The following is a 23,958-nucleotide window of genomic DNA, read 5'->3' as shown; positions in this document are numbered from 1 at the left end:
GCCCTTTGATTTAGATGGCTGGAAAACTATTAGACCTGTTTTTCTTTGGAAGTGCCAAGTAAGTACTTGCTACTATTACTATGTAAAGCATTTAATGCAATGTCTGGCACATCATTCACTCAACAGTTGCTATGACCACACATGGTACTAGAGGCTTGGCATACAACAGTGAGCAAAACACAGACCCTACCCTAACAGAGGAGCATAGGGGTCCAGGAAGAAGAGCAGGGGATCGATCAAAGAGATATTGATAAACTTTACAGATTCTCCATAAGTTTAAGTTTTTCTTAATATTATAATATTGTACAGATGAGGAATTAGCCTTTTATTCAAGCTCTTTTCCCAAGGCAGTCCAAACCAAAAATTTTACCTCTTCCCATCACAACCCACCCAACTTCATTCAGCCATATCTACTGCTATTAGTGGAATGGTCAGTTCATTTACTGTCCATAGTAGGATACCTTTGAGAGTGAAAGGGTGTACTATTAATATTTATGATGGAGGCTGGTTATGGTGGCTCCTTCTTATAATCTCAGCACTTTGGGATGCTGAGGTGGGACCTTCACTGAGGCCAAGAGTTCCAGACCAGCCTGGGCAACAAAGCAAGATCCTGTCTCTACAAAAAAATTTAAAAAATTAGCCCTGCATGCCTGTAGTCCTAGCTACTGAGGAGGCTGAGCTGGGATAATCTCTTGAGACCAGGAGGTCGAGGCTGCAGTGAGTTCTGATTGTGCTACATGTATTCCAGCCCGAGTGACAGAGTGAGACTCTGTCTCCAAAAAAAAAAAAAAAAAAAAAAGAACTATGCTGAGACAATAACTATAAACTGGAATTGTACCAGGCCAACCAGAATATATTATTATTGTCACCTACTTCATGGTATCTGAGTTGACCCTCCAACTTACATTCTTTATTTTTTATTTTATTTTTTATGTATATTTTTTTTTTGAGAGACAGGGTCTCACTTTATCGCCTAGGCTGGAGTGCAGTGGTGCCATCTTGGCTCACTGCAGCCTCACCCTCCCAGGTTTAAGCAGTCATCCCACCTCAGCCTCTGAGTAGCTTCCCTCAGGCTCCTGAGCAGCCTCACTATGTTGCTGAGGCTTGTCTCGAACTCCTGGACTCAAGCAATCTTACTTCCTCGGCCTCCTAAAGTGCTGGAATTGCAGGGGTGAGCCACTGTGCCTGCCCTTATATTCTTTAAGATTATTCTCTTTATAATGTATATGTGTGTGTGTAGGTATGTGAATCAGAGGTGTGTGGCTGGTTTTGCTGGAGGTTAGAGGAATTAGGTATTCTCTTCCTTGTAGGAGCTTATTTTCTAAGACATTTGTTTTTCTGCTTACTAATTTAGTAACAGAAGCTGCTTCAGTAAAAAACCAGATCAGCGGCAGAATTGAGAAATTTTCTCAGGTAAATGTCATAAAGCAGTAACTCTCAGTCATCTTTCTCTGGACAGAAAACTATGTTCTGCTGTGAAATTTGTGTTTGTGTCTGGGTGTGTGTATGCCTCGTTCTCTATTTTTTCTTATTAAGCAAATTTCATGGCAGCACGTTGTTTTCTCCCTAGAGAAAGAAACAAGGGACCATATTATTCGTATTGATTGCAGAAATTAAAAATAATTTAAACTTTTTGTTTCTGGGACTTTTAGAACTTAAAGACTTGTCACAAGTGGAGCTGTCCAGGAGTATTACAAACCAGGTTTAAGAATATTTGCTCCCCAAGATTCAGGACCTTGTCATGCTCTGATGGCACAGCCTCTTCTATACTGAATAAATCATTAGTGATTTTAATGAGTTATAAGTCATTCCCAAGGGAATATCTCTAGTGACATTTTATAAATCATCATTATCAATGTCTGTTGTCTTACAGTTAATAGAAACAATTGAGTCATTCCAGTTATAATTTTGAGTCATTTCTTTAAGGAGAGAATACATTTTTATAAGCCTTTAAAAAATGGCCATCAGAGCAGAGGGGAGAAAGGAGAGAGAGAGTGTGTGTGGGGTATGTGTTTGGGAGGGGAGTCTGCACGCCTCATCGCCTGAAGGGAAGTGATTGCTCCACAAGCCTGCATTACAGGGATGGTGAAATCCCAGGGAGCCTGCCTTTGGGTTCAGGCCCTGACGGTTGGCAGCTGGTCTTCAGGGTATATAGATTGCCTCATCATTTAGAATTCTTCTCTTGCCTCAACATAATGAGGTCAGTGCCTTAGTGTCTTAGAAACTGGAGCTGCTCTTGCCTAGGTCACTTATTGGATGTACAAACGGTGCTTATTGGAAGGCCCCTTTCAGACTGGGGGCATTAGGAGGGATTTACTGGAGTGTAGGTTTTTTGTGGTTTTTCCCCCTTGTTTTGTTTTTTTAATCTTAAAATCAAAATACGTAGGGATGATTTTATCAAGGTTGTGTATAAACATTTTATGCACAGGAAGTGAAAAAAATGTCACAATGTTACTGTATACTTATAAAAACTCAATAGAACCCAGGGGTAGCAGAGTGAAAATAGAGCTATCTCAGTTTATCACCCCACCGGTTCTATAGAAACAGTGGAAAATAGAAGTGTAAGAAATTCTCTTAAATACCCCATGGGATCTCATTGGCATTCTCTCATACTGTTACTGTCAGTTTTAGAGAGCCCATGTCACTAAAATATTAAAGATTAGGATGTGGACAAAGAAAAGGGAAACTTTAAAGGTTTTTAAAATCACTGGGCCAAGCTTGTGGTACTAGGAAGGCAGCTATAATTTTGATTCAGTTTAAGTGGAGGAATAAGAAATATTTGACTTGAGTAGGCAATTCCTTGAACTCATGGTTTTAACTCTGTTTCATGGACAATATATTCGAACTTGGGGCTAAACCAGGGCATTCAGAGTTTGCAATCAGGAAGAGAGAAGCAGGTACATGCTGAAACAAATTTTCCTGAATTGATAGTTACCTTTACAGCATTTGATGCATTCTGGCATTTTTCTGTTCTATTCTTTCCTATTTCAATTTTTTAAAAAAGTTGGCTCTGACCCATTGAAGTGATTTCACAATCCATTACTTGTTGTGAGCCGAAGTTTAAAAAATACGCGTCTAAACAGAAGTTTTCGTGGGCGTGCATGTTTGAAGGCAAGGACGGTGAAGTAATGTTTTCCTATCAGTCGTGTTAATAAGTGTAGCCATAATAAAACATAAACCATTTAGTTAATTAGAATATTTGCCATACTAAATGCTGTTGGATTGTTTTCTTTATGAATAGTGCATTTTGTCTGCTAGGATGAAGTAATTGAGTGTTTCCAATTTGCCCAGACGATAATCTTTATAATGCTTCTTGTTGATGTTAAATGGACTACTGAAATAGTATTTTGTCTGTGTGTCTTGGCTGGTAATAAACACCGTTTTGTCATCGTAAGGTTACCAGAACAGCTGTTGACACCCAAAGAATGCCTGGGAACACCAGTTAGGTAGGAAGAAAACAAGGAATATTATAGTTTTAACCCTTATCTATTCCCTGTGATGCCAGATGGTAGGGTTCTTGATCAAATTAGAGACAGGAAAGTAATTTTTTTTTGTCTTTGGCATTTATTTTTCTTTGCCATTTAATAGACATTACTCCAGAATTAGAGCATTTTATATTTTTCTCTTTACAACATATCCCACACTTGTGAAAACTAACCTGTTTAAAAAGACCAAAAGAAAAACAGACAAACAAAAAAACACAAAAGAAGCTGAAACTTGTTTTAAAGCTAGAAAATATTGAATTAGTCTAATTAGTTTTATTTGTTTTATTTTATTTTATTTATTTCTTTGTAGGTGGGCACCATCCAATAGTTTTATTTTTTAGTTACCCTTTAAGAATTTGTAATTTAAGCCACACATACCTTTTGTTGTGTTGTGATATTTACACACCAGTGTTTTATCCTCACTCTTTTCTACCTTCTAGCGTTAGCATCCTCTTGAAGAACACACCCTTAAATGTCTCCTAGGCTGTATTGCTTCATCAAGAGTGTAAACAATTACAGCATAAAATAGTACCTTTGGAAATGAAGTCATGCATCTTTCTTAATTGCTGAACTCTTATAATTCTGAAAGGGGTCTATTTTAGCCTGTACTTACTCCCATACTTGCTAACACAAGCAAATGGGCCTACACATACAGATAGGAAAAGCATGAATCTAAGGGTTTCTTAGGGTTCCATAATTATGCATGGAATGTGCAGGAGCAGGAATGTCGAAGTAGGAGTAATAATGATAGATTTAGAAAGGGCCTTAGAGGTTAGTTGGTATACAGTATTTTACAGTGAAGGAAGCTGGAATTGAGCAGGTCTGGGTTTCTTCTTCCTAGTTTCCCCTCCCTTCGTCCCATTGTAATATGTGGCTGTCAGGATGACGTTTCTACAGCAAACTTGATGTGCATAAACTTTGCTGGCAGCTTTCTACACTTTTAGAATAAAGTTCTGATTTCTGAAGGTCACATATGAAGACCTTTTGGGATGTAGTTTTTGCTTGTCTGGGTAGCTTTTCTCACCGCTTGTACACATACTGCCTATAATGATCAAATTCCTTGGTGGTCTTATCTTTTTTGACCATACTGCTTGTAATTCTCTAATTCCTTGATGGTTTTATCTCTTTGACCACTGTGGTTTAATCTCATTTGACCATGCTTTCACACATGATATTCTTTCTGACAGGAAGGCGCCCTCCACCTTCCCCCAAGACACACATTATCTAGTTCAGAGGCTTCCAAAAATAAATTTATTTTAGTATAAACCCAGTGTGGATTACGTTTATATTATGACCATATACATATATAGGCGTGTGTGTATGAATGAACATGTGTGTATGTATATTATATGTAATATATATTTTATATGTAAATCTAAATAATTGTCATGAACATGCTTATTTTTATATGTGATATACTTAACTTTATATTAGTGAGATCTGCCCTTTGTAACTGCACAGCAGCTTTGGTGTTGGAAGGCTTTTTTGAGCTCCAGGTCTGATTCGATCATCTTCACTTGCTGGGTCACACATGTCATAGTATTTACTTGTTTTGTTCCTCTCACTGCCTCAGACAGCTCTTGAGGGTAGAGACTATGTCTCACTCATCGTCGCACACAGGCACAGACCTAATAGGTGCTTAGTAAAGAGATAATGAAGAAACTGAGCCCAGTGTTCTGCTACAAATTGATAGCCAAAATCGCAAAGACAGAAAAGAGCCCCCATGTTTCTCGATTCTCAAGACAGAGCTATGCATCGCAATTTTTCATTTGGAGTAGGACTTGCAGAATGGTTAGACATAGGATGAATTATTTTTTTTCTTGAAGGAGAAATGTGAGGAGACACTATCATATATGCCTTAGTTATAAAGGAAAAAATCCCACAAAATACAGGTATTAAGGCTTAATTACATACAGCCAAATTCACACTTTTTAATATATAGTTGTTTTGAAAAACTGTACAGTTGTGTTACTGCTATCAAAATCAAGATATAGATCATTTCTATCACCACATAAATGTTTTTAATGCCTCTTTGTAGCCAGTCTTTTCTCCACCCCCCAGCTGTTACCACCTCTGATCAATTTTCTGTGTCTGTAAGTTCACGTTTTCCAGAATGCTGTATAAATAGAATCATGCAATATGTAACCTGTTGCATCTAGCCTCTTTGTCTTAGTATAAGGTGTTTGAAATCATCCATGTTGTTGCTTATATCAGTAGTCTGCTCCTTTTTGTGCTGGATAATATTCCATTGTATAGATATACCAGAATTTCTTTATCCATTCACTAATTCAGGTTGTTTCCAGTTTGGGGCAAATATATATAATTTATGTCTAGGATTCCTGGGTCATATAGTCATAAGTATATGTTTAATTTTATGAGAAATTACCGAACTGTTTTCCAAAGCGGTCGTACCATCTTGCTTATTGCCAACAGCAGATGAGAGTTCCAGTTGTTCTACATCTTTATCAGTACTTGATATTGTCAGCTGCTATTTAAAAAAATTTTAGCCATTCTAATAGTTGTAAGATGTCTCATTGTGGTCTGATTTGCATTTCCTTATTAACTACTATGCACATCTTTTCCTGTGCTTATTTGCCATTTGTGTATCTTATTTGGTGAAGTATCTGTTCAAATCTTTTGCCCATTTTAAAATCAGACTTTTCTTATTATTGATTGTAAGAGTTCTTTATACATTGTAATAGAAATTATTTATATTTTTGTAAATATTTCTTCCCAATCTTTGTGTTGTTTCATTTTCTTAACAATGGCAGCACAGCTTTGAAAGTCTTTGAAGGGAATATCCTAAAAGGTACTAAAATAGAGGTTTTACCAGCCTGGGCAACATAGTGAGACCTGGTCTCTATAAATAATAAAAAAATAATTAGCCGAGTAAGGTGGTGCTTGCCTGTAGTCCCGGCTACTTGGGAAGCTGAGGTGGGAGAATTGCTTGAGCCTGGGCAGTTGAGGCTGCAGTGAGCCATGATTGTGCCACTGCATTCTAGCCTGGGCAACAAAGTGAGACTCCAGTCTCAAAAAAAAAAAAAAAAAAAAAAGAAAAAGAAAAAGAAGAAAAATATTTCAATCCAGTAAAGTAGATGATCATAAAATGAATTAAATGTTTTTCTGATAGAAACAAGTTTTTTAAATTCATTTCTAAGATTTGAAGGTGACATTTTCTCTAGCCTTTCCAAGTTGTTAAGAAAGATTATACTTAGGATGTTGAAGTACCTTAAATAGATGACTTTACAAGTTGATAACTTGTCTCTGCCGTAATTAATGTTTATTTTTAAGTGTCAATATGGGTGTTGTGGCATCTGTCCCCTTAAGAATTCCAAGGCTGTAGAGAAGCATGTTTTGGATTCCTCTTGCTGGGAAGTACTGAGCCTTGGTACCTGAAAAAAACAGAGAAGATGTCAGACAGCATGGAGCCAGTTTATCCTACTGCTCAAAACTGTTTGTAGTAGAAATGGTGCACAGACATTAGAAGGGTGTCTATTGTGACACTTGGTTGGATTCTAGTCATGCTAAAACATGTAGGGTCAACAAAAAATATCTTTGGAGCAAAATCTAACATGGCACATACACTGTTTTGGCCGCATTTCTGCAGTTTAAATAGCCATATCTTCATGTAGCTGTTCTTGTTTTCAAAATGAAATAATGCAATTTTAAAACAGTTAAATTTAATTGAATGTTGCAACAATATCTTCAACAGTAATAGCAAGTTAAGAATAGAGTGGACTGATGGAGTTTAATACAAAAAAAAAACCCTATTGATAACATCTTTTTGCATAAAAGCCTTACTATCCTCGCACAGTACCTTGCACGTATGTGCATAATGGATATTTTGTAAATATTTGTTAAATGGATGACAGGATATCTCCTTTTCCTCTTGTAAAGGAAAGCCCTTAATTAACCTCTATTCCTTTTGACATGGTGGCTTTCAGTAGCAAAGATGTTCCAATCCCATGATGTATGGGCTGCTAAAAATAGATTGATATATATTAGGCTTCAGTGTTTACACTTTCATTTGAAGGTATTTTCGAGGAAGACTTTTTTCATTTTGCAAATGAAGAATCTTTTTGGTGTCAAGAGATGAACATGTTCAGAACTATACGATTTCAGATTTGTAAAAATATGTACCATACATAGAAAAAATACGTAATGAAATTCATGAAATATGGCAGTGGTACCAGTGGGTGTTGATATTGTGGATGGTTTTCTCTGTATTTCAATTTTTTAAAAACAATTAACAGTGGTTACTTTGGTTATTATAAAAAGGTGGGGAGAAAATGAGATTACTTGCCCAAAGATATGGAATAGTGTCAAAAATCAAATCCTTAATGAACTTTGATTAGAACTTTGGTGTTATGTGTGTCTTTACTACTTGTGGTTGAGAGAGACCTTCCCTTCAAATTTGTTCCACCGGAGGCATTTTGCAAAGTTCATTTTTAGTTTTTAGTTTTTGGTCATACTATAGACCCTGGAAAAGTCATTGGGAGAGTTGTTTTTTTTTTAATTTATTTTTAAGATTTGAAGGTGACCTTCTTGGTCATTATCAACATGTGTTTTTTGAGTTTATGGACATCACCATCATTTTTTTTTTCTTTTCCTAGAGAACACTTTAGAGAACCCTGTGTTCTCTTGAACCTGTATATAATTCAGTGACTTTTTAAACTGCCAGGTAATATTTGAGATAAAATCAACAATATAGTAGTAGCAGTACAGTTTTATCTAATACAAATAGGAGGGCTTGTTCAAATTTAGATAACATTGGGTCAATCACAGTATATTTAAAATTAAATAATTCTGTGGCAGAAGGCCCAGACCCAGTAAGGATGCAGTGTTAGAGTCCACAGTGGTACATGCTTACCCATCAGCAAACTGGTTGGGCTCGCTTAGGGATCATTTTACAGGGATCTTAAAAGGTACCTTGTTGAAACATGATATTCTTTACTCTGTAGATACTTTAGCATTAGTGAATTTTATGGGGGAAAAAAGATGAGAGTTTAACCACTGGAGAGATTTGGCAGTTTCAATTAAACAATTGCACCCTTTAAATTTTAATTTTGAAATCAATGACTGCTGGTATTTGGGAGTTCATGTTTATTTTTCTGGGAAGGTGGTGTGCTTTTGTATTTCTAATCTTTTGTTTAAATGAAGTATTTGATCTCGAAGGGTTCTCCCAGCTTAAAATCTTTGTCTCCTGGGGTTCTGGAGTTTAGTTTTGTGTTTAGGAGCAACCGCTCCAAGTTTTAGGTCTTCTGTAACATTTAGTGTCTTCTGTAAAAGTGATTTCTTTCTGAGAAGGCCAACAAAGGCAATGTGGTGTCTCCTTTTAGTCTGGTCTTGGTCCATTGTATTCAGATGGCTTCCAGGAGCAGCAAAAACAGGGGATGATGATGAGATAACAGCTTTTTCTTGTTGAACTTATTACACATGACCTGACATTTTCTGATCTTCACAGCAGTCTATAAGGTTCAGTTATTACTGCCTCCATTTTACAAACGAAGAAACCAGGGCACAGAAAAGATGAACAATTTGCAAAGATCACACAGCTAGTGGTAGTGAATTCATATGTAAACCTTGGTCTGTCTGGCGCCAAAGCCTGTATTCAATGCTGGCTCCAAGTAAGGCCATCAGCTTTCTGGAAATTGCCCTTGTGAGATATTTGTGAGTTGGTGGTGCTTTGACCTCATATGATATATATTTATATTTAGTTCTCTATCCCAGAAGGTGAATTCCTGGGATTTATTACTGATGCCACTGGTAAGATTGTGCTACTCATGTGAATTTGAAGGTACTAATCTGTGGGAGCATCTTCTGGCTGAAAATTCTTTAAACAACGTCCTTTTATTTCCTTTTATTTATGTATCATAGTAATTTATATGGCTTTTGAGCCTCATACATTTGTAATTATTGTCATAGGTCATCATTTCTAACCTCTTATTTATAAAGTCTCTTTATGGTGTTGGTAATGTCAGGTCTAGAATTTACTCTTAAGACTATCCATAGGTTGTTTATCACCATCAGCCCTCATTATTTTAAATGGATACCCACGCATCTATACTCTGTCACCACAGGTTTCCAGAGCTTCTCCAGAGATAGCATCTTGTAGCTCACCACTGCCCCCACCCCCAACTTTTTACTTCATAAATGTTGTAACTGAATCCCAGAAAGTATGAGAGAAAACATCTGTAAAGAGGGAACCTCTCCGGGTGTGTGAAATTAAGAAAAATTTAGAAATAAGTATTGCTCCTGAATCTGAAGCTTTGAAAGAAAAACTCACTGTGTGTTTTACATATATTAGTTTGTAAATATGGAGTCTCACTAATTGCATTAACAGCTCACAGCAAAACTACCTGTTATGTCTTGTTACTATAAGGAAAAAAATGAGAGCTGTGTGTGTGTGTGTGTGTGTGCATGTTTTAAAAAACTGGAATAGTGTGGTGTAAATTGTCTCTAATTATGTGTCTTTTTCTGGTGAGGTAATTAATTGGTTCTCTCCCAGACCTTTTTCTGATGAGGAAATTAATCAGTTTTTCTGTTACAGTGATATCTCACCTGAATTCAGGTGTGCCAAGCTTAGAGGAAACTGTGCAGAATGCCTCATTTTGTAAAGCAGTTATTGTTGTCCTTTCTCTTTTTATTGGAATGACTAAAAAGCACCACAACTGTGTGATATTTTACAGAATGATTGTTTACTCATATCGGATCATTATTTTGCTTTCAATATGATTAAATGTTTTGTTGTATTCTTGAGAAGGATTTTACTGGTTAAGGCCAAATGTATCTCCCATGAGAGTGACTTAGTAATTTAACAATGACAGAGGGATAGTCTTTAAACTTTGCGTCGTGATAAATTTTTCAGAAGCATTCTGTAAAATGAATCTCATCTGTTTTTATCTGAAAAGGTGGACTCCTCCATGAAGAAACTACAGAAAAGGGTGAATCAGCATATAATGTCAGTATAAAGGCGACAGTATATCATGTCAGGCCAGGAAGCCACCCAACCAATCAGCTTCAACTTACTGATGAGCAGATGGAGGCCCAGTATCACACAATGGCTATGTGGCAGGGTGGGAGTTGCGCCTGCCTTTTCTGCCCCTGTTTTGATGCCATTTCTCCAGTATCTTGCTAGAGTGTTTATGAAACACAAAGCATTTCCTCTCCCCTTCCCCCAGGGCTAATGATCACTGACTAAAGTAGTATTGAGGCCTGGGTTTTAAAATAGTAATTCCTAGAGAAGCATAGTAATTTGACTTTTCTTATAAGTTTCTTTAGTAGGACTTGAGTTGTTTTCAGTGATATAAAATTTTAGAGTGCACTTATGTCTCTGTGGTCATAAGATTCATCTAAAGGGAAATTTCTTGTGCTAAGAAATGTATATTAGTATTGGTTAATGTTGGTTCCTTAATTGCTAAAGCTATTCCTGGTCCTCCTTTTTTTTTTTTTTTTTTTTTTTTAAACCCCAGTTGTCAAGCAAAAGTGCTCTTCCAGAGATTCATGGATAATTATGTGAAGGTGTTAGGGGCATTATTCTTCCCAGTTTTTAAGCTTGATGGGACTCAAGTATTTGTTTTACATTTTGACTACCACTGGAGAGAAGTATTAATAACAGGATTCAAATAATACTTAAGAAGACTCATGATTTGCACTTAACGTCATAGGCTCTGGTGTTTTCTGTTATACCGCTTGTTGAATGGTCTTGGGGAAGCTTTTTTAACCTCAGTAAGCCTCAGTTTCCCCATTTGTAAAGTAAGATTTTCTGTCTAGTCTTACCATGTTACAAGCATGCACTGCATCTTAGCTGCTGCTCCTGCTGTTTTTGTTGCTGCTACTGTTACTGTTATTCCCAAGCCAAAAACTTTTCCAAACCTGCATTGGGAAAGTCTAGTAAGAAAGGATGTGGATTCCATTTCTAAATTTTAGTGAGAGGAAAGATGGGGAGAAAGGTTGTACCTGGCATGATACTGAAGGTGTCGCCTCCTTTAAAAGAAAATTTTACCTGATGGAATGGATGTAATAACACAGTATTAGTATTGTTAGCTGACTTTGATATGCTTCATTTCTCTTCTCCTTCCTCATACCAATATATGTACTGTACTAATGGGCATGTCTCACATGTGAACTTTCATGCCAGGTTCTCGAGAGGGGAGACCCAAGGGCTCAGCCACAGAATTAAACACCATGGAACTGAAGGAGGCAGCTCCACTGCCCCAGCGCATGCTGGGACTTTCCCTTATGGGGCTGTTTTAACCTGTCTTTCACGGTGCTGACCTCAAGTGGAGTGTGGCAGAGAAAGCCAGTTCAAAAGGCAGCTGCCAGGGAAGAGGGAAATGGTTAATAAAGTATTTTTTAGCTGTTTGAACTAGTGAATTGTTGAGTTATATTGTTGGGTGAGTTTTCTTTCTGTGGACGCTCTTAAGGGAAAACTGGAAATGGACCGCATACCTATCATGTATGCACTTGCCCTTAGCCTGCATCTGTTCATAGGCAGAACATGAAATCCACTGACAACTGTTACCTGGAGGACTTTTATAGGTTTTGAAGAAAATATGACTAGGGTAGAGCTAGGATATGCTTTTATTGTCCTTGAGTGACTCCAGAAGCCACCCTCACCTGCAAATTCTATGTATCGTTCCTAGAGTAGTCATTGGTTTATTTTGATAGGTATGTGTACTGCCATGAATACCAGAGCACAGGGAAGTCACCCTGGCCCACTTATTGTAGGTAGTTTGAGACTTTTTTTCCAATGATACTTAAGAGGGGAAAATACAGGATCTGAGTATATTTCTAAATTATGTGACATAATTTATAACAAAACATTTAGCTTTTCTGTGTTTTCTGAATTTTGCATTCTGAAGCCAAATTGTGACTGTTTCTATGTGTCTTCTATGCCCTTTCACAAAATTGTAGCACCTAGTTAGTTTTCTGTTGGATTAAATGCTTTAAGCTTCATGCCACTTAATTAACAATATTCTTAACTTTATGTTTTCCAGGGATATCAGTATGAACAACATTACTCAGTTGCCAGAAGATGCATTTAAGAACTTTCCTTTTCTAGAAGAGCTGTAAGTATTACTTTGAGAAATGTGTGTGTATGACTTTTTCCCCAATTCATTTTGGAAGCTTTTGCTACAGAGAAAGTCTGATGTTTTCTGTTAGGAGACATTCTGATAGCTTAGTTTCAGTGGGCTTTGTGAGGAGGAAATCATGTTTCTTGGAGGAAATAAACTTGGTTTTCTAAGTAGCGTAGTTGCCGAAGCTATTTTTGAAAGCCGTAACTTAAAAAATGCTACTTCCACAGGACTTTTTTGCTGCAATTATTATAACTGCAAATGCTGCAGTGACACCAGTTAATTACAGTGTTATTCTGAGATAACAAGGCTGCTGTATAATTACCATTGTTGCCAAGGAGTTGCTATATGGGTAACAGAACCACAAAAAATAACACAAGGTGTTTCAGGGTCATTGAGCAACAATCTCAACAGCAAGCCAGCAGAAAACTGAGGGTAGGACCCCTTGGACAATTGCAGATGACCTTTGGAAATGGGGTGAAGGCATGAAACACTGTCCAGGTCTCTATGAGCACCTTTAACTTTGAGAACGTTTCTGAACTTGTCAGTTGCATCTTACATTTCCAGTTTAACAGTTTGCACTGTAGAAATATTTTCTCCTTGTTTCAACCTCCTTTTTGTTGTGCTCTCCACACTTTTTTGAAATCCATAATCAAAATAGGCACTTTGGGTTTTAAAAGAATTGGGAACTGTATATTATATTTTAAGAATCCCAGAGAAAAAATAAAATCGACTTGAATTAAGTTAATATAGGCTTCTAAAGGCCAAGCTAATGGATTATATAATATATAGAGGTAGGAGGGTGACAGTTTGATACTAAGAACATCAAAGAGATATAGCCCTGAAGGAATCTAAATTCATATTACAGATTGTGTCATACAGCCCAGCTGTTGAGTATTAGATCCAAGTCAGCGAATGTCCTCCATCTTTTAGCTTGGCCCCTCCCCTAGAGAATGGGGAACAGGAGTCAAATAAGATACCCAGGTTGTGTACTCTCATAGAATATTGAAGTAGTAGTTAAAGATTTAATACAGAGAAATGTTTCCTCCCACACTAGTTAGTCGAACATAATGCTCCCACAGCAAAAGTTGAACAGAGATTATTCGCCACTTACAAGTTTATGAGCTAGGTCAAATTATTCTTTCTGCTCAGTTTCTTTGTCTGAAAGGTGCAGCTAATAATGGTCCCTCCCTCATAGTGTTCTAGTGAAGACAGAGTGAATTCATTTATGTTAAATGCTTAGGACAGTACATGAAACAGAATGAATGTTATATAAATGCTGGCCAATGTTTATTTTACTATTTTCAAAGTGCATAAGAAAAAAAAGCAGAAGAGTATATACCAAATGTTATCTTTGGGTAAAAGTATATGTTTTATTTTTGCCTCCTATGTTTTTTTTTTCCTATAGTGAACATTAATTATTTTGTAATAAATTTATTTTTAATTAATATTTTTCAATTGAGTTTAAAAGAAGCAAACCATCCATTTGAAGTTTCCACCTCCATCCCCCTTATCCAGCCTTAAGATGCTTTACCTCTTCCTTTTTATTTCACATACAATTTGACACTATAGGATTAGTCTCTCTTTACAGAAGTAATTATGCAATGGAAGGACATTAACAAATGGTTGTTCAGCCATTGTATAATTTAATCACTATGGGATAGGTAATGTACCAGGCCAGCAATGGAGAAGCTCCCCTCATTCTGGATGGGGCCATTGTGTGCAGACCATCTTTGTTGATGCCTTTGATTGTCGGTTATCTTTAAGGAATTTGGAAGTGAAGACCTGGATGTGGAGTCAAACCTGGTTAATCTGCTTAGCGAAGTTCACGTCTTGGATTTCTTAAAATCTCAAATAACCAACCATATGCCAACCTCATGAATTCTGCCAACCAGGACTTTTAATTGGAATCAAATTGAATTTGGCTGCTCATTCTTTGTAGCAAGGTCATATTCTCTCCATATTCTCCTATCATAGTAATGAAACCCATCAAATCAAGTCCGTATACTCTCTCTAAATGTTGTATGGTATTTCAAAAATGAATTCAGTTAAAAATGAATTCAGTTAGGAGAGCAGAATGTTATTTTTAAAGAATACTTCAAAATAGTCTTTAATAACTTTTACAGTACTGTAGGCATTCAAGGGAATTTATTTTTCACATTAATATAAATACTAAAATAAATATAAAAAGCCTATGCTTTTTCCTTATTAAACAATGTAGTTGATTTTGACATTCCAAAATGATGCTGCCATGACTATTGTAATATTTCATAAACAGCATAACTTTGTCTTGGAGTCATCTGGAAGTCATTTAAGAGTGATCATGAAGCCAAATGCCCTGAGTAGAAATTATTTGCTGAGGGTTTTTTCCATGTTAGTTAATGAGGTGTGCTTTACAAGATGTGACTGGGTTTGGCAAAATTTGATGTAGTGAATGTTTGAATGTGATAGAATGCTTGGGGTATTGGGAGAAATCACTTCCCAAGAATACGAAAGTATGTATGAATACTTATACATTTCCTTATTCTTTCAATAAACTCTGAATCCTACACTATGCAAGGTGGCAGGTGCTGGGAATACAGATACAAGCATGACCCATCTTCAGAGTTGACTGACCCTCTAGAGTTGTGCTGTCCAGCATCGTAGCCACTAGCCACAGGTAGCTATTATGTTTAGATTTAAAATAAGTAAAATTAAATAAAATGAAAAATTCAGTTCCCTAGTTGAACTAGCCACATTTCAAGTACTCGTATAGTTGCCTGTGGTTAGTTGCTACTATATTAGACAGTACAGATGTAGATCATTTCCATCATTGCAGAAAGTTCTATTGGACAACATTGATCTAGAGGGAGAAATGAAACTAACACTTGTTGCATCATGGTGAAGACGCATGTGCAGGGACAGAGGCCTAAAACAGTGTATTTTCTTAAGACTGTAGCATTTGGGAAAGTCGTCCACAATAGCTTCTGCTGAGTGTTGAAGGACATGTAGGAATTAACCAAATGAGGGTAGTAGTAAGGGTGTTCTAGGAAGAACTTCATAGCATGTGGAAAGCATGGAGATGGAAAATTTCAGAAGTTTTAGGACACATAAAGTTGTGTCTTGTTATGGCAAGACTAAAGGGTACATACGGAAAAATGTCAGGAGATGAGGCCAGATAATGAAGGGTCATTTTAAGATAAGAAATTTAGATTTGTCCTAAAGGAGTTTAATTTGATATTTGGATGAGTAATAGGAATGAGACTAGGGTTTTTGCCCCAAATAACTGGGTGCCGTTTGCTGAGACTGAGAACACAGACAGCTGATCTATTTGGGGCCCAAAGAATTCCATTTTATAAAGATAGGATCGTAAATAGTATTGTGTCTAGAGCTTTACAATGAACAGAAGTCCATTCCCATAACTCTGAAAGGAAAGTCAGTTTCACAAAGGTAGACATTGAGCTGACGAGGTTAATGGCCTATTGGAGTTCGTGAGCCTGGTATGTTGTTTTGCTGGGACTTGAAGTCAGGTCCCTAGAGCCCAGTTCTTTCTGGAACACTGTGAGTGATAATATATTTGTTCTCAGGAAAATATTCCATCCAACTTTTTCAGTGAAATGTACTTTAGATACTATTGTTGCCAGTTGTTTTGTTTTCACATTTAACCTTTTTTTCTCACTCTTTTTCCAATCCTGCTCCTTCTGTATATTTAACCTACTTTCTGAAAGTTTTATAGTTCATAAATAGTGTTACCTAGTGATTCCTGCTCTCCCCCAACACCTTTTGGGAATATAGAAACATAGATTGTGGCCCCAAATTCCGTACATGCAAGGTTCTGAAATCTTTGCACTTTACTTTCCTATTCTTTACAATGGAACTTCTCACAGAAGTACTGTAAAGGGAATATGGGATAATTGATGTAAAAGTGATTTGTGACCATAAAGTGCTATGTCGCCGTGAGAAATTTCACTAATCATCTTAAACATTGCAGTCTTCCTTAAAGTTATTTGGAAGAGAGATGGTTTTGCTTGGGGATAGAAGTTGCAGTTTCTGTTTGCATTGTAAAAGGAAAGCCAGATTAAAGAAAACATTCACTTAGTGTTGACAGGCTCTGCTGCCTGACCTGATGTTGTCAGACGTGGCTTTGGCTCTCCTTTAGGCTTGTTGGGTATCAGTAGTCATTTGGGGGATGGCTGAAATTTGGAGCTGTGAAAATGATTGAGTTAGAAACAGTAGAAGGAATATCCAGCTAATTTTCCATAGTCTGTCACTGAAAAAATTGCTGTGGCTGTTACTTTGATGTGGCAAAGCAGTAGAAGCCATTGCCAGCTTTGGCACTTGGACAGTTACTGTTTAATGCACACTATATGACTAGGATAATTCCAGTCGTTTCAAAACATAATTTGACTTTGGAAGACTTCACGATGCTAAAGTGAAACTTACGTCTCTTCACAAGACCTAAAGTGAAACTTAGGTCTCTCAATACTAATTGAAGATTACCTGTCATTTTATTTCACCTATAGGACAGTTATTTCTAAATGGAATTACTGCTTTACAGAAGGGGACTGGTAAATAATTTAGACAGAAAGTTTTAAAATCAAATAAAAACAGGGGTGGGTCAAATTAAATAGTTTGAAATAATTGAATTACATATTTATACACACATATAACATATGTCAAATACAGCTATCAATTCATATATGTAATTCAACTCATAATAGCATATACAAAACATATTTAAAAACATTCTGCACACACATCAATATAATATTCTGTACTAAGGTATTTTCAGACTTAGAAAATATTGCAAGCATAATTTTTCATATATCCTTCACTCCGATTTCTGAAATGTTAACTTTCTCTCTCTGTTTCTCTCCACACACATACAAAATATATGTACATATTTTTCGGAACCATTTGAGAGTAAATTGTAGATAAATCTTTAAATATTGCATTGTGTAGTCCAGAAACGCAAGGATATTCTCTTGAATAACTGCAAGACAATTGTCAAACTCAGAAAACTAGCTTTGATATATATTATCATCTGATCTACAATTCTTATTCAAATTTCAACAGCTGTCCCACTGATATCCTTTAGAGAAAAAGAAAAAAAAAATCTGGTCCAGGATATTATCCAGAATAATAAATTATATCTGGTTCCTGTGTTTCAATAATTCATTTTAAATTTCTAAAACTATTTTTTCATAGTCTTTACCAAAGTTAATGCTAAAAATTATGTGCTAAAAATATATTCTACTGCATTTAATACTCTTGAGACCCCTATGAGGAGTTTATTATTACTTATTTACAGATGATGACATGGAGGCTTTAGAGAGGTGGAAAACCTAACTGTGCTCATAGAATAAAAGCACAGCCAGGAATTGAATCTATGTTAATCTGATTCAAGTCATTGCTCTTAATTTCTAAGCTATAATGTTGCCTCAAAAGGCACAGAATTGGAGGGAAGCTAAAGGGACCATCCACTCACTATTACCTGCAACTCTAAGTAGGTCAACATCTAACTGTCAAAGGTGATCAGCTGCCCAGTATTTCCTGTAGTAAGTTTACTGAACAAATTTGTGAACAAGGAGTTCTTCCCAGAATAAAATTTCCTTAATTAGCCATACCATTTTACAGATGGGAATATCAAGACCCAATAGTAGATAAGTGGCTTGTCCGCAGTAACACAGTTAATATGTAACTGAGCCAGAATTAGACGTTACAGAGTTCAATGCCATCTCTTCTATATCTTACCAATTTTTGTATCTCTGAGATGCCTAGTCTCAAAATAGTCTTTCTGGGTTGTTCAGAGCTGTACAAAGTAGCTATTGTTCTCTTCTAATACAAGGAATTCCCTTTGCTTCCAAACTAAAGTTTGACTCACTTAACGTTTACTCCCCTGATGTAGCCTTCTCAGATAAGCTCTATTGACTGCAGTAATGTCCCAGAAAAAGCAAAATAATTCCTCAGTTGCTCTGGTGATGTTTCACAGTTAAAAATATTAGCAAAGATCACCGCCCTTATTGTTGGGAAGCACATACAGAAGTCATATAGGAGTATTACTTATCTTACTCAAGCCATTCCCTATAGTGTGTCATTTGGGGAGCTCTCAGAGTAGAGATTAAGGGTGAAAACAGAGAAATCATGAGGGAGCTTGTACTAATACGCCACATAGGCCCTTCTGGAAAACATTGTTTTGTTTTAACTCATAAAACTCTGTGAGCTATCTTTATTCCCATTTTGCTGATGGATAGCCTGAGCTTTTCATCAGAGAGGTTAAGTTACTGACCCAAGTTTACATAGCTCATTATAAGCTAGGTGTCAATCCCAGATCTGACTATGCCCCTATAGATGTGGAAAGGGGAATGAGGAAGGACTTGCTAGACAATGTATAATACATTCAACAAACTTTTGTTGGCTGAACCACTACGTTCAGTGCACCAAAGGGGATTCTTGCCTTCAAGGGAGAGGGATGGTATACTTGTTATGGGAGTTCAGATCAGAAGGGAAATTACTTCTAGCAAGAAGGAACAATGGCATTTCTGGAGAGCCTTGAGGGATAGGAGGAGTTATTCAAGAGAACATGTGCAAGGATCTGCAGAGGAGTGTGAGCAAAGATGGGGACAGAGACTGGGATAGGTGGTAAAAATGGTTGGTTTGGTTGCAATTTTGAATTATTGAAAGGAAGTTATGGAAAAGATACATAGAGTTTGGGGCTAGACTAAGGACATTTTGGCAGACTGACAGAGTTTAAACTCTTGAGTGACTCTTGAAGTTTTTTTGAGCTAGGGAATGATTTGTTCAATATGACCTTCGATAAATGTAGTCTCATGGCAGAGAGTTTGAAATTGAGAGAGTTCAGGGAGAAATGAAAATGCCAATGGCAATTGTCTAGGTGAGAATTATGAGAATCCGAATTAGGGCAGATGGGAGGCAGGAAGAAGGAGGAGGGCACCTATTCAAAAGATGTTATGGAAACAGAATCAGGAGAATGTCTTGGCTGGGATGATAGGGGTAACATCATTAACACTGAATTTTAAGATTACCAGGAGTCACTGGGCATGGTGGCTCATGCCTGTAATCCCACCACTTTGGGAGGCCGAGGCAGGTGGATCACCTGAGGTCAAGAGTTCGAGACCAGCCTGACCATGATGGAGAAACCCTGTCTCTACTAAAAATACAAAATTAGCCAGGGTGGTGGCGCATGCCTGTAATCCCAGCTACTCGGGAGGCTGAGGCAGGAGAATTGCTTGAACCTGGGAGGCGGAGGTTGCGGCGAGCCGAGATCACGCCATTGCACTCCAGCCTAGGCAAAAAGAGCGAAACTCCATCTCAAAAAAAAAAAAAAAAAAAAAAAAAAAAAGGATTACCAGGAGTCTGCTGGTGCTTTGACAAAATTAGCAACAATGCAGAAAGAGAAAATTTTTTAGAAGAGAAGATAATTAAATGCTGTTTTTAACATACATGTGGAGTTCAGGTGGGATTATGGTGGAGGCATCTGGAAATTCAGGAGTAGAGTCCACGATAGAGATTGAAGGGCATAGATTATAGAATAGTATATCATGGGTATAGATTTAGGAGTCTTTTATTTTGAGGTCATTACTGGAAACATTAGACTGAAAGAGCTTGCCAAGGGAAAGAGGGTAGAAGAAAAGGGAAGAAGGCCAAAGACAACTCCTTGGGAAACACTTGAATCAGGGTGTGGGAAGAAGACCGAGTGCCAGAGGAGCAGGAGAACTGGGGCAGAACTCTGCCCCAGGAGCTGTGGGAGGAGAGGTTTTTCACAAAGAAATGAGGGATCAACACTGACATGCTGGAGAAAGATGCCCATGACTAGATACTGAGAAAGGGCCTTGACTTCTTTAAGTATTTTGGAATCATTTCAGTAAGTTGGTGAAAGTGACTTTTGGGTAAAGAAGCTCATCGAGAAACAGGCATTTGGGGACTGCTAATAGGCGGTTTTTGGAGAGTGGCTAAAACTTAGAAGTTGTACTGCATTTGACTGGACTTCATTGGGTTTAAGAGACAGAAACCCAGCTGAGGCATAATAGAGGATTTATTGTTGCATGTAGATAAAACTAGACAGTCCAGAAGTGGAGTTGGCTTCAGATGTTATTGGATCTCGAGGCTTAAAGCTACAAGGGTTTTCTCATGCTTTCCGTTTCTTAGCTTCAGTTGTCTCTACTTTTGTGTTTTGGCTTCATTCTTTCCTGTTGCAAACAGCCTGTCTCCATAGAGTGGGAAATACACCTTTCAGTACATTGTTGCATCTAGGCACCCAAAATAAATATCTAAAAGTGTTCCTCACTGCAAAACTCCTAGGGGGATCCTGATTGGCCAGACTGACCTCATATGCCTATCCTTGCACTCTGTTTGGGATGGTATGGTGCCACCTGGGTTTTGGACTCATCCTGGTAGGACTGCTTGGAGTTGAGAAGTCCCCAAAGGAAGCAGAAGAAAAGAGAAAGGAGGACCTGCTGGGCAGAAGGAAACCGTAGTTATTCACAGGACACTAGGATCTAGGGACTAGGCATACTGTGGGAAACATTTGTTTAATTGGGTCAGTCTGAAATGAAGAAAGTATTATTGAAGAATTGTAAGGACCGAGTTGGGCTTAGATGATATAAATTTGCAGTGAAACCAACTACATCTTTCATTTTGTCCCATAGTGCTTAGCAGCCCAGGAATGAAGGTGATGAAAGATGTGATGGAATCAGAGTTTGGATTTGATTAATCAGAACTTCATAGGGGACTAGTGGAAATCAAGCAGGAGAATCAAGTGGTTCAGTATCACAGTGTTTGGCATGGGGTTCCAAAAGTGTAGAGAGGCAAATGAAACCATGGTTTGCTGGTTCATTTATTTATTTTAATCAATACTGACTATTCTTTGGCTAAATATAGTAGTGACTATAAGTGAATGAAAATGTGTTTGATTTTCTACTAGTGGGATTCAATTTTCCAGCAAGAAAATAGGCCAAGTCATTTCTTTCATACATTGACCACTCTTAGTCAAGCCATGCTTATTCAACTCAATACATATGTGCTTTAGTGGGACCTTTGACTTAGAATTTGTTCATCATTTTCCCCTGTTCACTACCTGTTAGTTTGGACTATATGCATACTTCAAAGATGATCATTTTAGATATGCTAGAATATTTGTATCACAGATACATTCAGCTTTTTTTAAAAATCGTAGTTATAAAAATGCTTAATAAAAACTGGACTTAATAAAAAATGCTTAATAAAAAATTGTTTTTAAAAACAATTACAAAAAATAAGTGGATACTCAGTTTTTTAAATCTTGAAGATTTATCGTATTTGAAAGATATGGAGCCATTATCCTACCATGGAGAGATAACTATGGTTAATATTTTGTACATCCTTCCAAACTTTTCTCCGAGTATATGTATACAATTTCCTTTAAAAATAGACTCCTACTATATTTGCCATTTATACTATATCTGCCATATTATAATATTTACATATTAATGCATCTAGTTTTTACCATCATCTAATAAATGCATAGTGCTTTATCATTTGGATGATTCACATTTTATGTAACAAATCTCTTGCTTTGTGGTGGTGTTATAAACAGCAGTTTTGGACAGGGTCTCACTCTATTGTCCAGCCTGGAGTGCAATGCAGCTTACTGCAACCTTGACCTCGTGGGCTCAGGTGATCCTCCCACCTCAGCTTCCCGAGTAGCTGGCACATGCCACTGTGCCCAGCTAATTTTTGTATTTTTTGTAGAGATGGGGTTGCCCTGGCTGGTGTCTAACTCCTGGGATCAAGCAATCCTCCTGCCTTGGCCTCCCAAAGTGTTGGGACTACAGGCATGAGCCATCGCACCCAGCTGTGAAACATTCTTATCCTATCTAGTCTTTGTTTATTAGATGTACTGTCTTTAATTGTGCTGCTTTTATTACAGTGTGGCTTGCCAAATTTAGGTCTTTTCCTAAATTCTTGTATTACAATTAGATTTAACTGTTTATAATGGAAAACTCCAAGTAACAGTGTCTTTAAACACACCAGGCTGTATTTTATTTACCTGAATATGAAATCTGCAGCCTGGTGACCTGGAGCTACTATGATGTGCCACAAAGTTGGCAGAGATGTAGGCCCTGATATTCTGCTCTGTAGTTCTTCGTGTATTCACTTACATGTCAAGATCACTAGATGACTGTGTACTGGAGCTGTAGCCATCAAGACCCTATTCTCAGCAGTAGATAGGATGAAGTAGGGAATAAAGAGGGGCATAGTTCCCAGTAGCCAGCTTCCTTTAAGAAGCCATCTTGAACATACCACACAATGCATCTGTTCACATCTCACATGGCCAAACAGCAGGGGATGCTGGGAAACAGGACTTTTGGGCTGGGTATATCATTGTCTGGACTAAAATCAGCATTCTATTACTAGGTAAGAAAAGAAGAATAGTTATCATTTAGGCAGTTAACGTGCTTTTGGCAGCAAGTGACAAAACTCAATTAAAAGTAACTTAAACAGTAAGGAAGTGTATTATCTTACATGACAAGGTGGTAGAACTATTCCAGGGCTGATTCATGGAGTTTCTCAGCCACGTCATCAAGAACCCAGGCTCTCTCCTACTTCCTAGTGTGCTCTCCCCAGGAGGGGCTGTACCATCCTGTTATCACTCCACATAGAATACTTAGACAGGAAAGCACCTAGAAGGAGAAAAGGGTCATCCTTCTAATGTATTCTCATTTAGGAGTAGAACTGTCTTTCTCAGATACCCCTGGTAGACTTCCTCTCACTTCATTAACCAGAGCTGGGGTCACAGGTCTATCCCTAAACCAGTTACCGGAATGGGACCAGCAGGATGGGTTAAGGTCAGTTGGTATTTACTCATGGAGCTGAGTCATGTGGACGAGAGGATATTTGAACAAATATAGGCTCTGCCAGGAAGGCGTGAATGGGTGTTAGGTAGGCAACCAACAGGGTCTGCCAGAGTACCTCTCTATATTCACATTTTACCCATGTTTATACAGCCATTTGAGCCCTTTCTGCCATGTGAAGCCTTCTCTGATCTTCCTTTTCCAAGCCCCTCTTGCACTCTCTCTACTCCTCACCACTTAGCAGCGTATTGCATGCCTTGTTATTTCATGCGTCAAGTGTGTCAGTGTGTACTTGTCTCCTCAACTCTATTGACTTTTCTCTAAGGAAGGGCAGGGCCTGTTGTCACACTTCTATATGACCTTGGTGGCAGTTACCACATTCTTGAACTTGAAATGGAGGGAGGGATTAAGATAAAGGATTTCTTCTCATTTTGAATTGATTGATGTAAGAAACCTTATCTGTCTATATAAAAATGGAATTCCATTGAAGTTTGTGATTAATGAACTGTCCTTATTTAAAAGAAATGAAACAAGAAATGTCATGGGAAAACTCAGTACCTCCTT

At 37.5% G+C, this 23,958-nt stretch overlaps 1 protein-coding gene across 1 annotated transcript in view; it reads left to right on the top strand.

Moving 5' to 3' along the window:
• The window catches only part of LGR4 (leucine rich repeat containing G protein-coupled receptor 4), a 107,088-nt gene that overhangs the window by 47,242 nt on the left and 35,888 nt on the right, over window positions 1-23,958 (top strand). The window contains exon 2 of the mRNA XM_009186405.4: window positions 12,485-12,556. Within this exon, the coding sequence (XP_009184669.2) occupies window positions 12,485-12,556 (72 nt within the window). The remainder of the gene's footprint in view (window positions 1-12,484; window positions 12,557-23,958) is intronic.

This window comes from Papio anubis, chromosome 12 (assembly GCF_008728515.1).
Source record: "Papio anubis isolate 15944 chromosome 12, Panubis1.0, whole genome shotgun sequence".
Classification (NCBI taxonomy): Eukaryota; Metazoa; Chordata; class Mammalia; order Primates; family Cercopithecidae; genus Papio; species Papio anubis.
The sequence above is the reverse complement of the archived record's forward strand: the minus strand, read 5'-3'. Positions and strand labels throughout refer to the sequence as shown.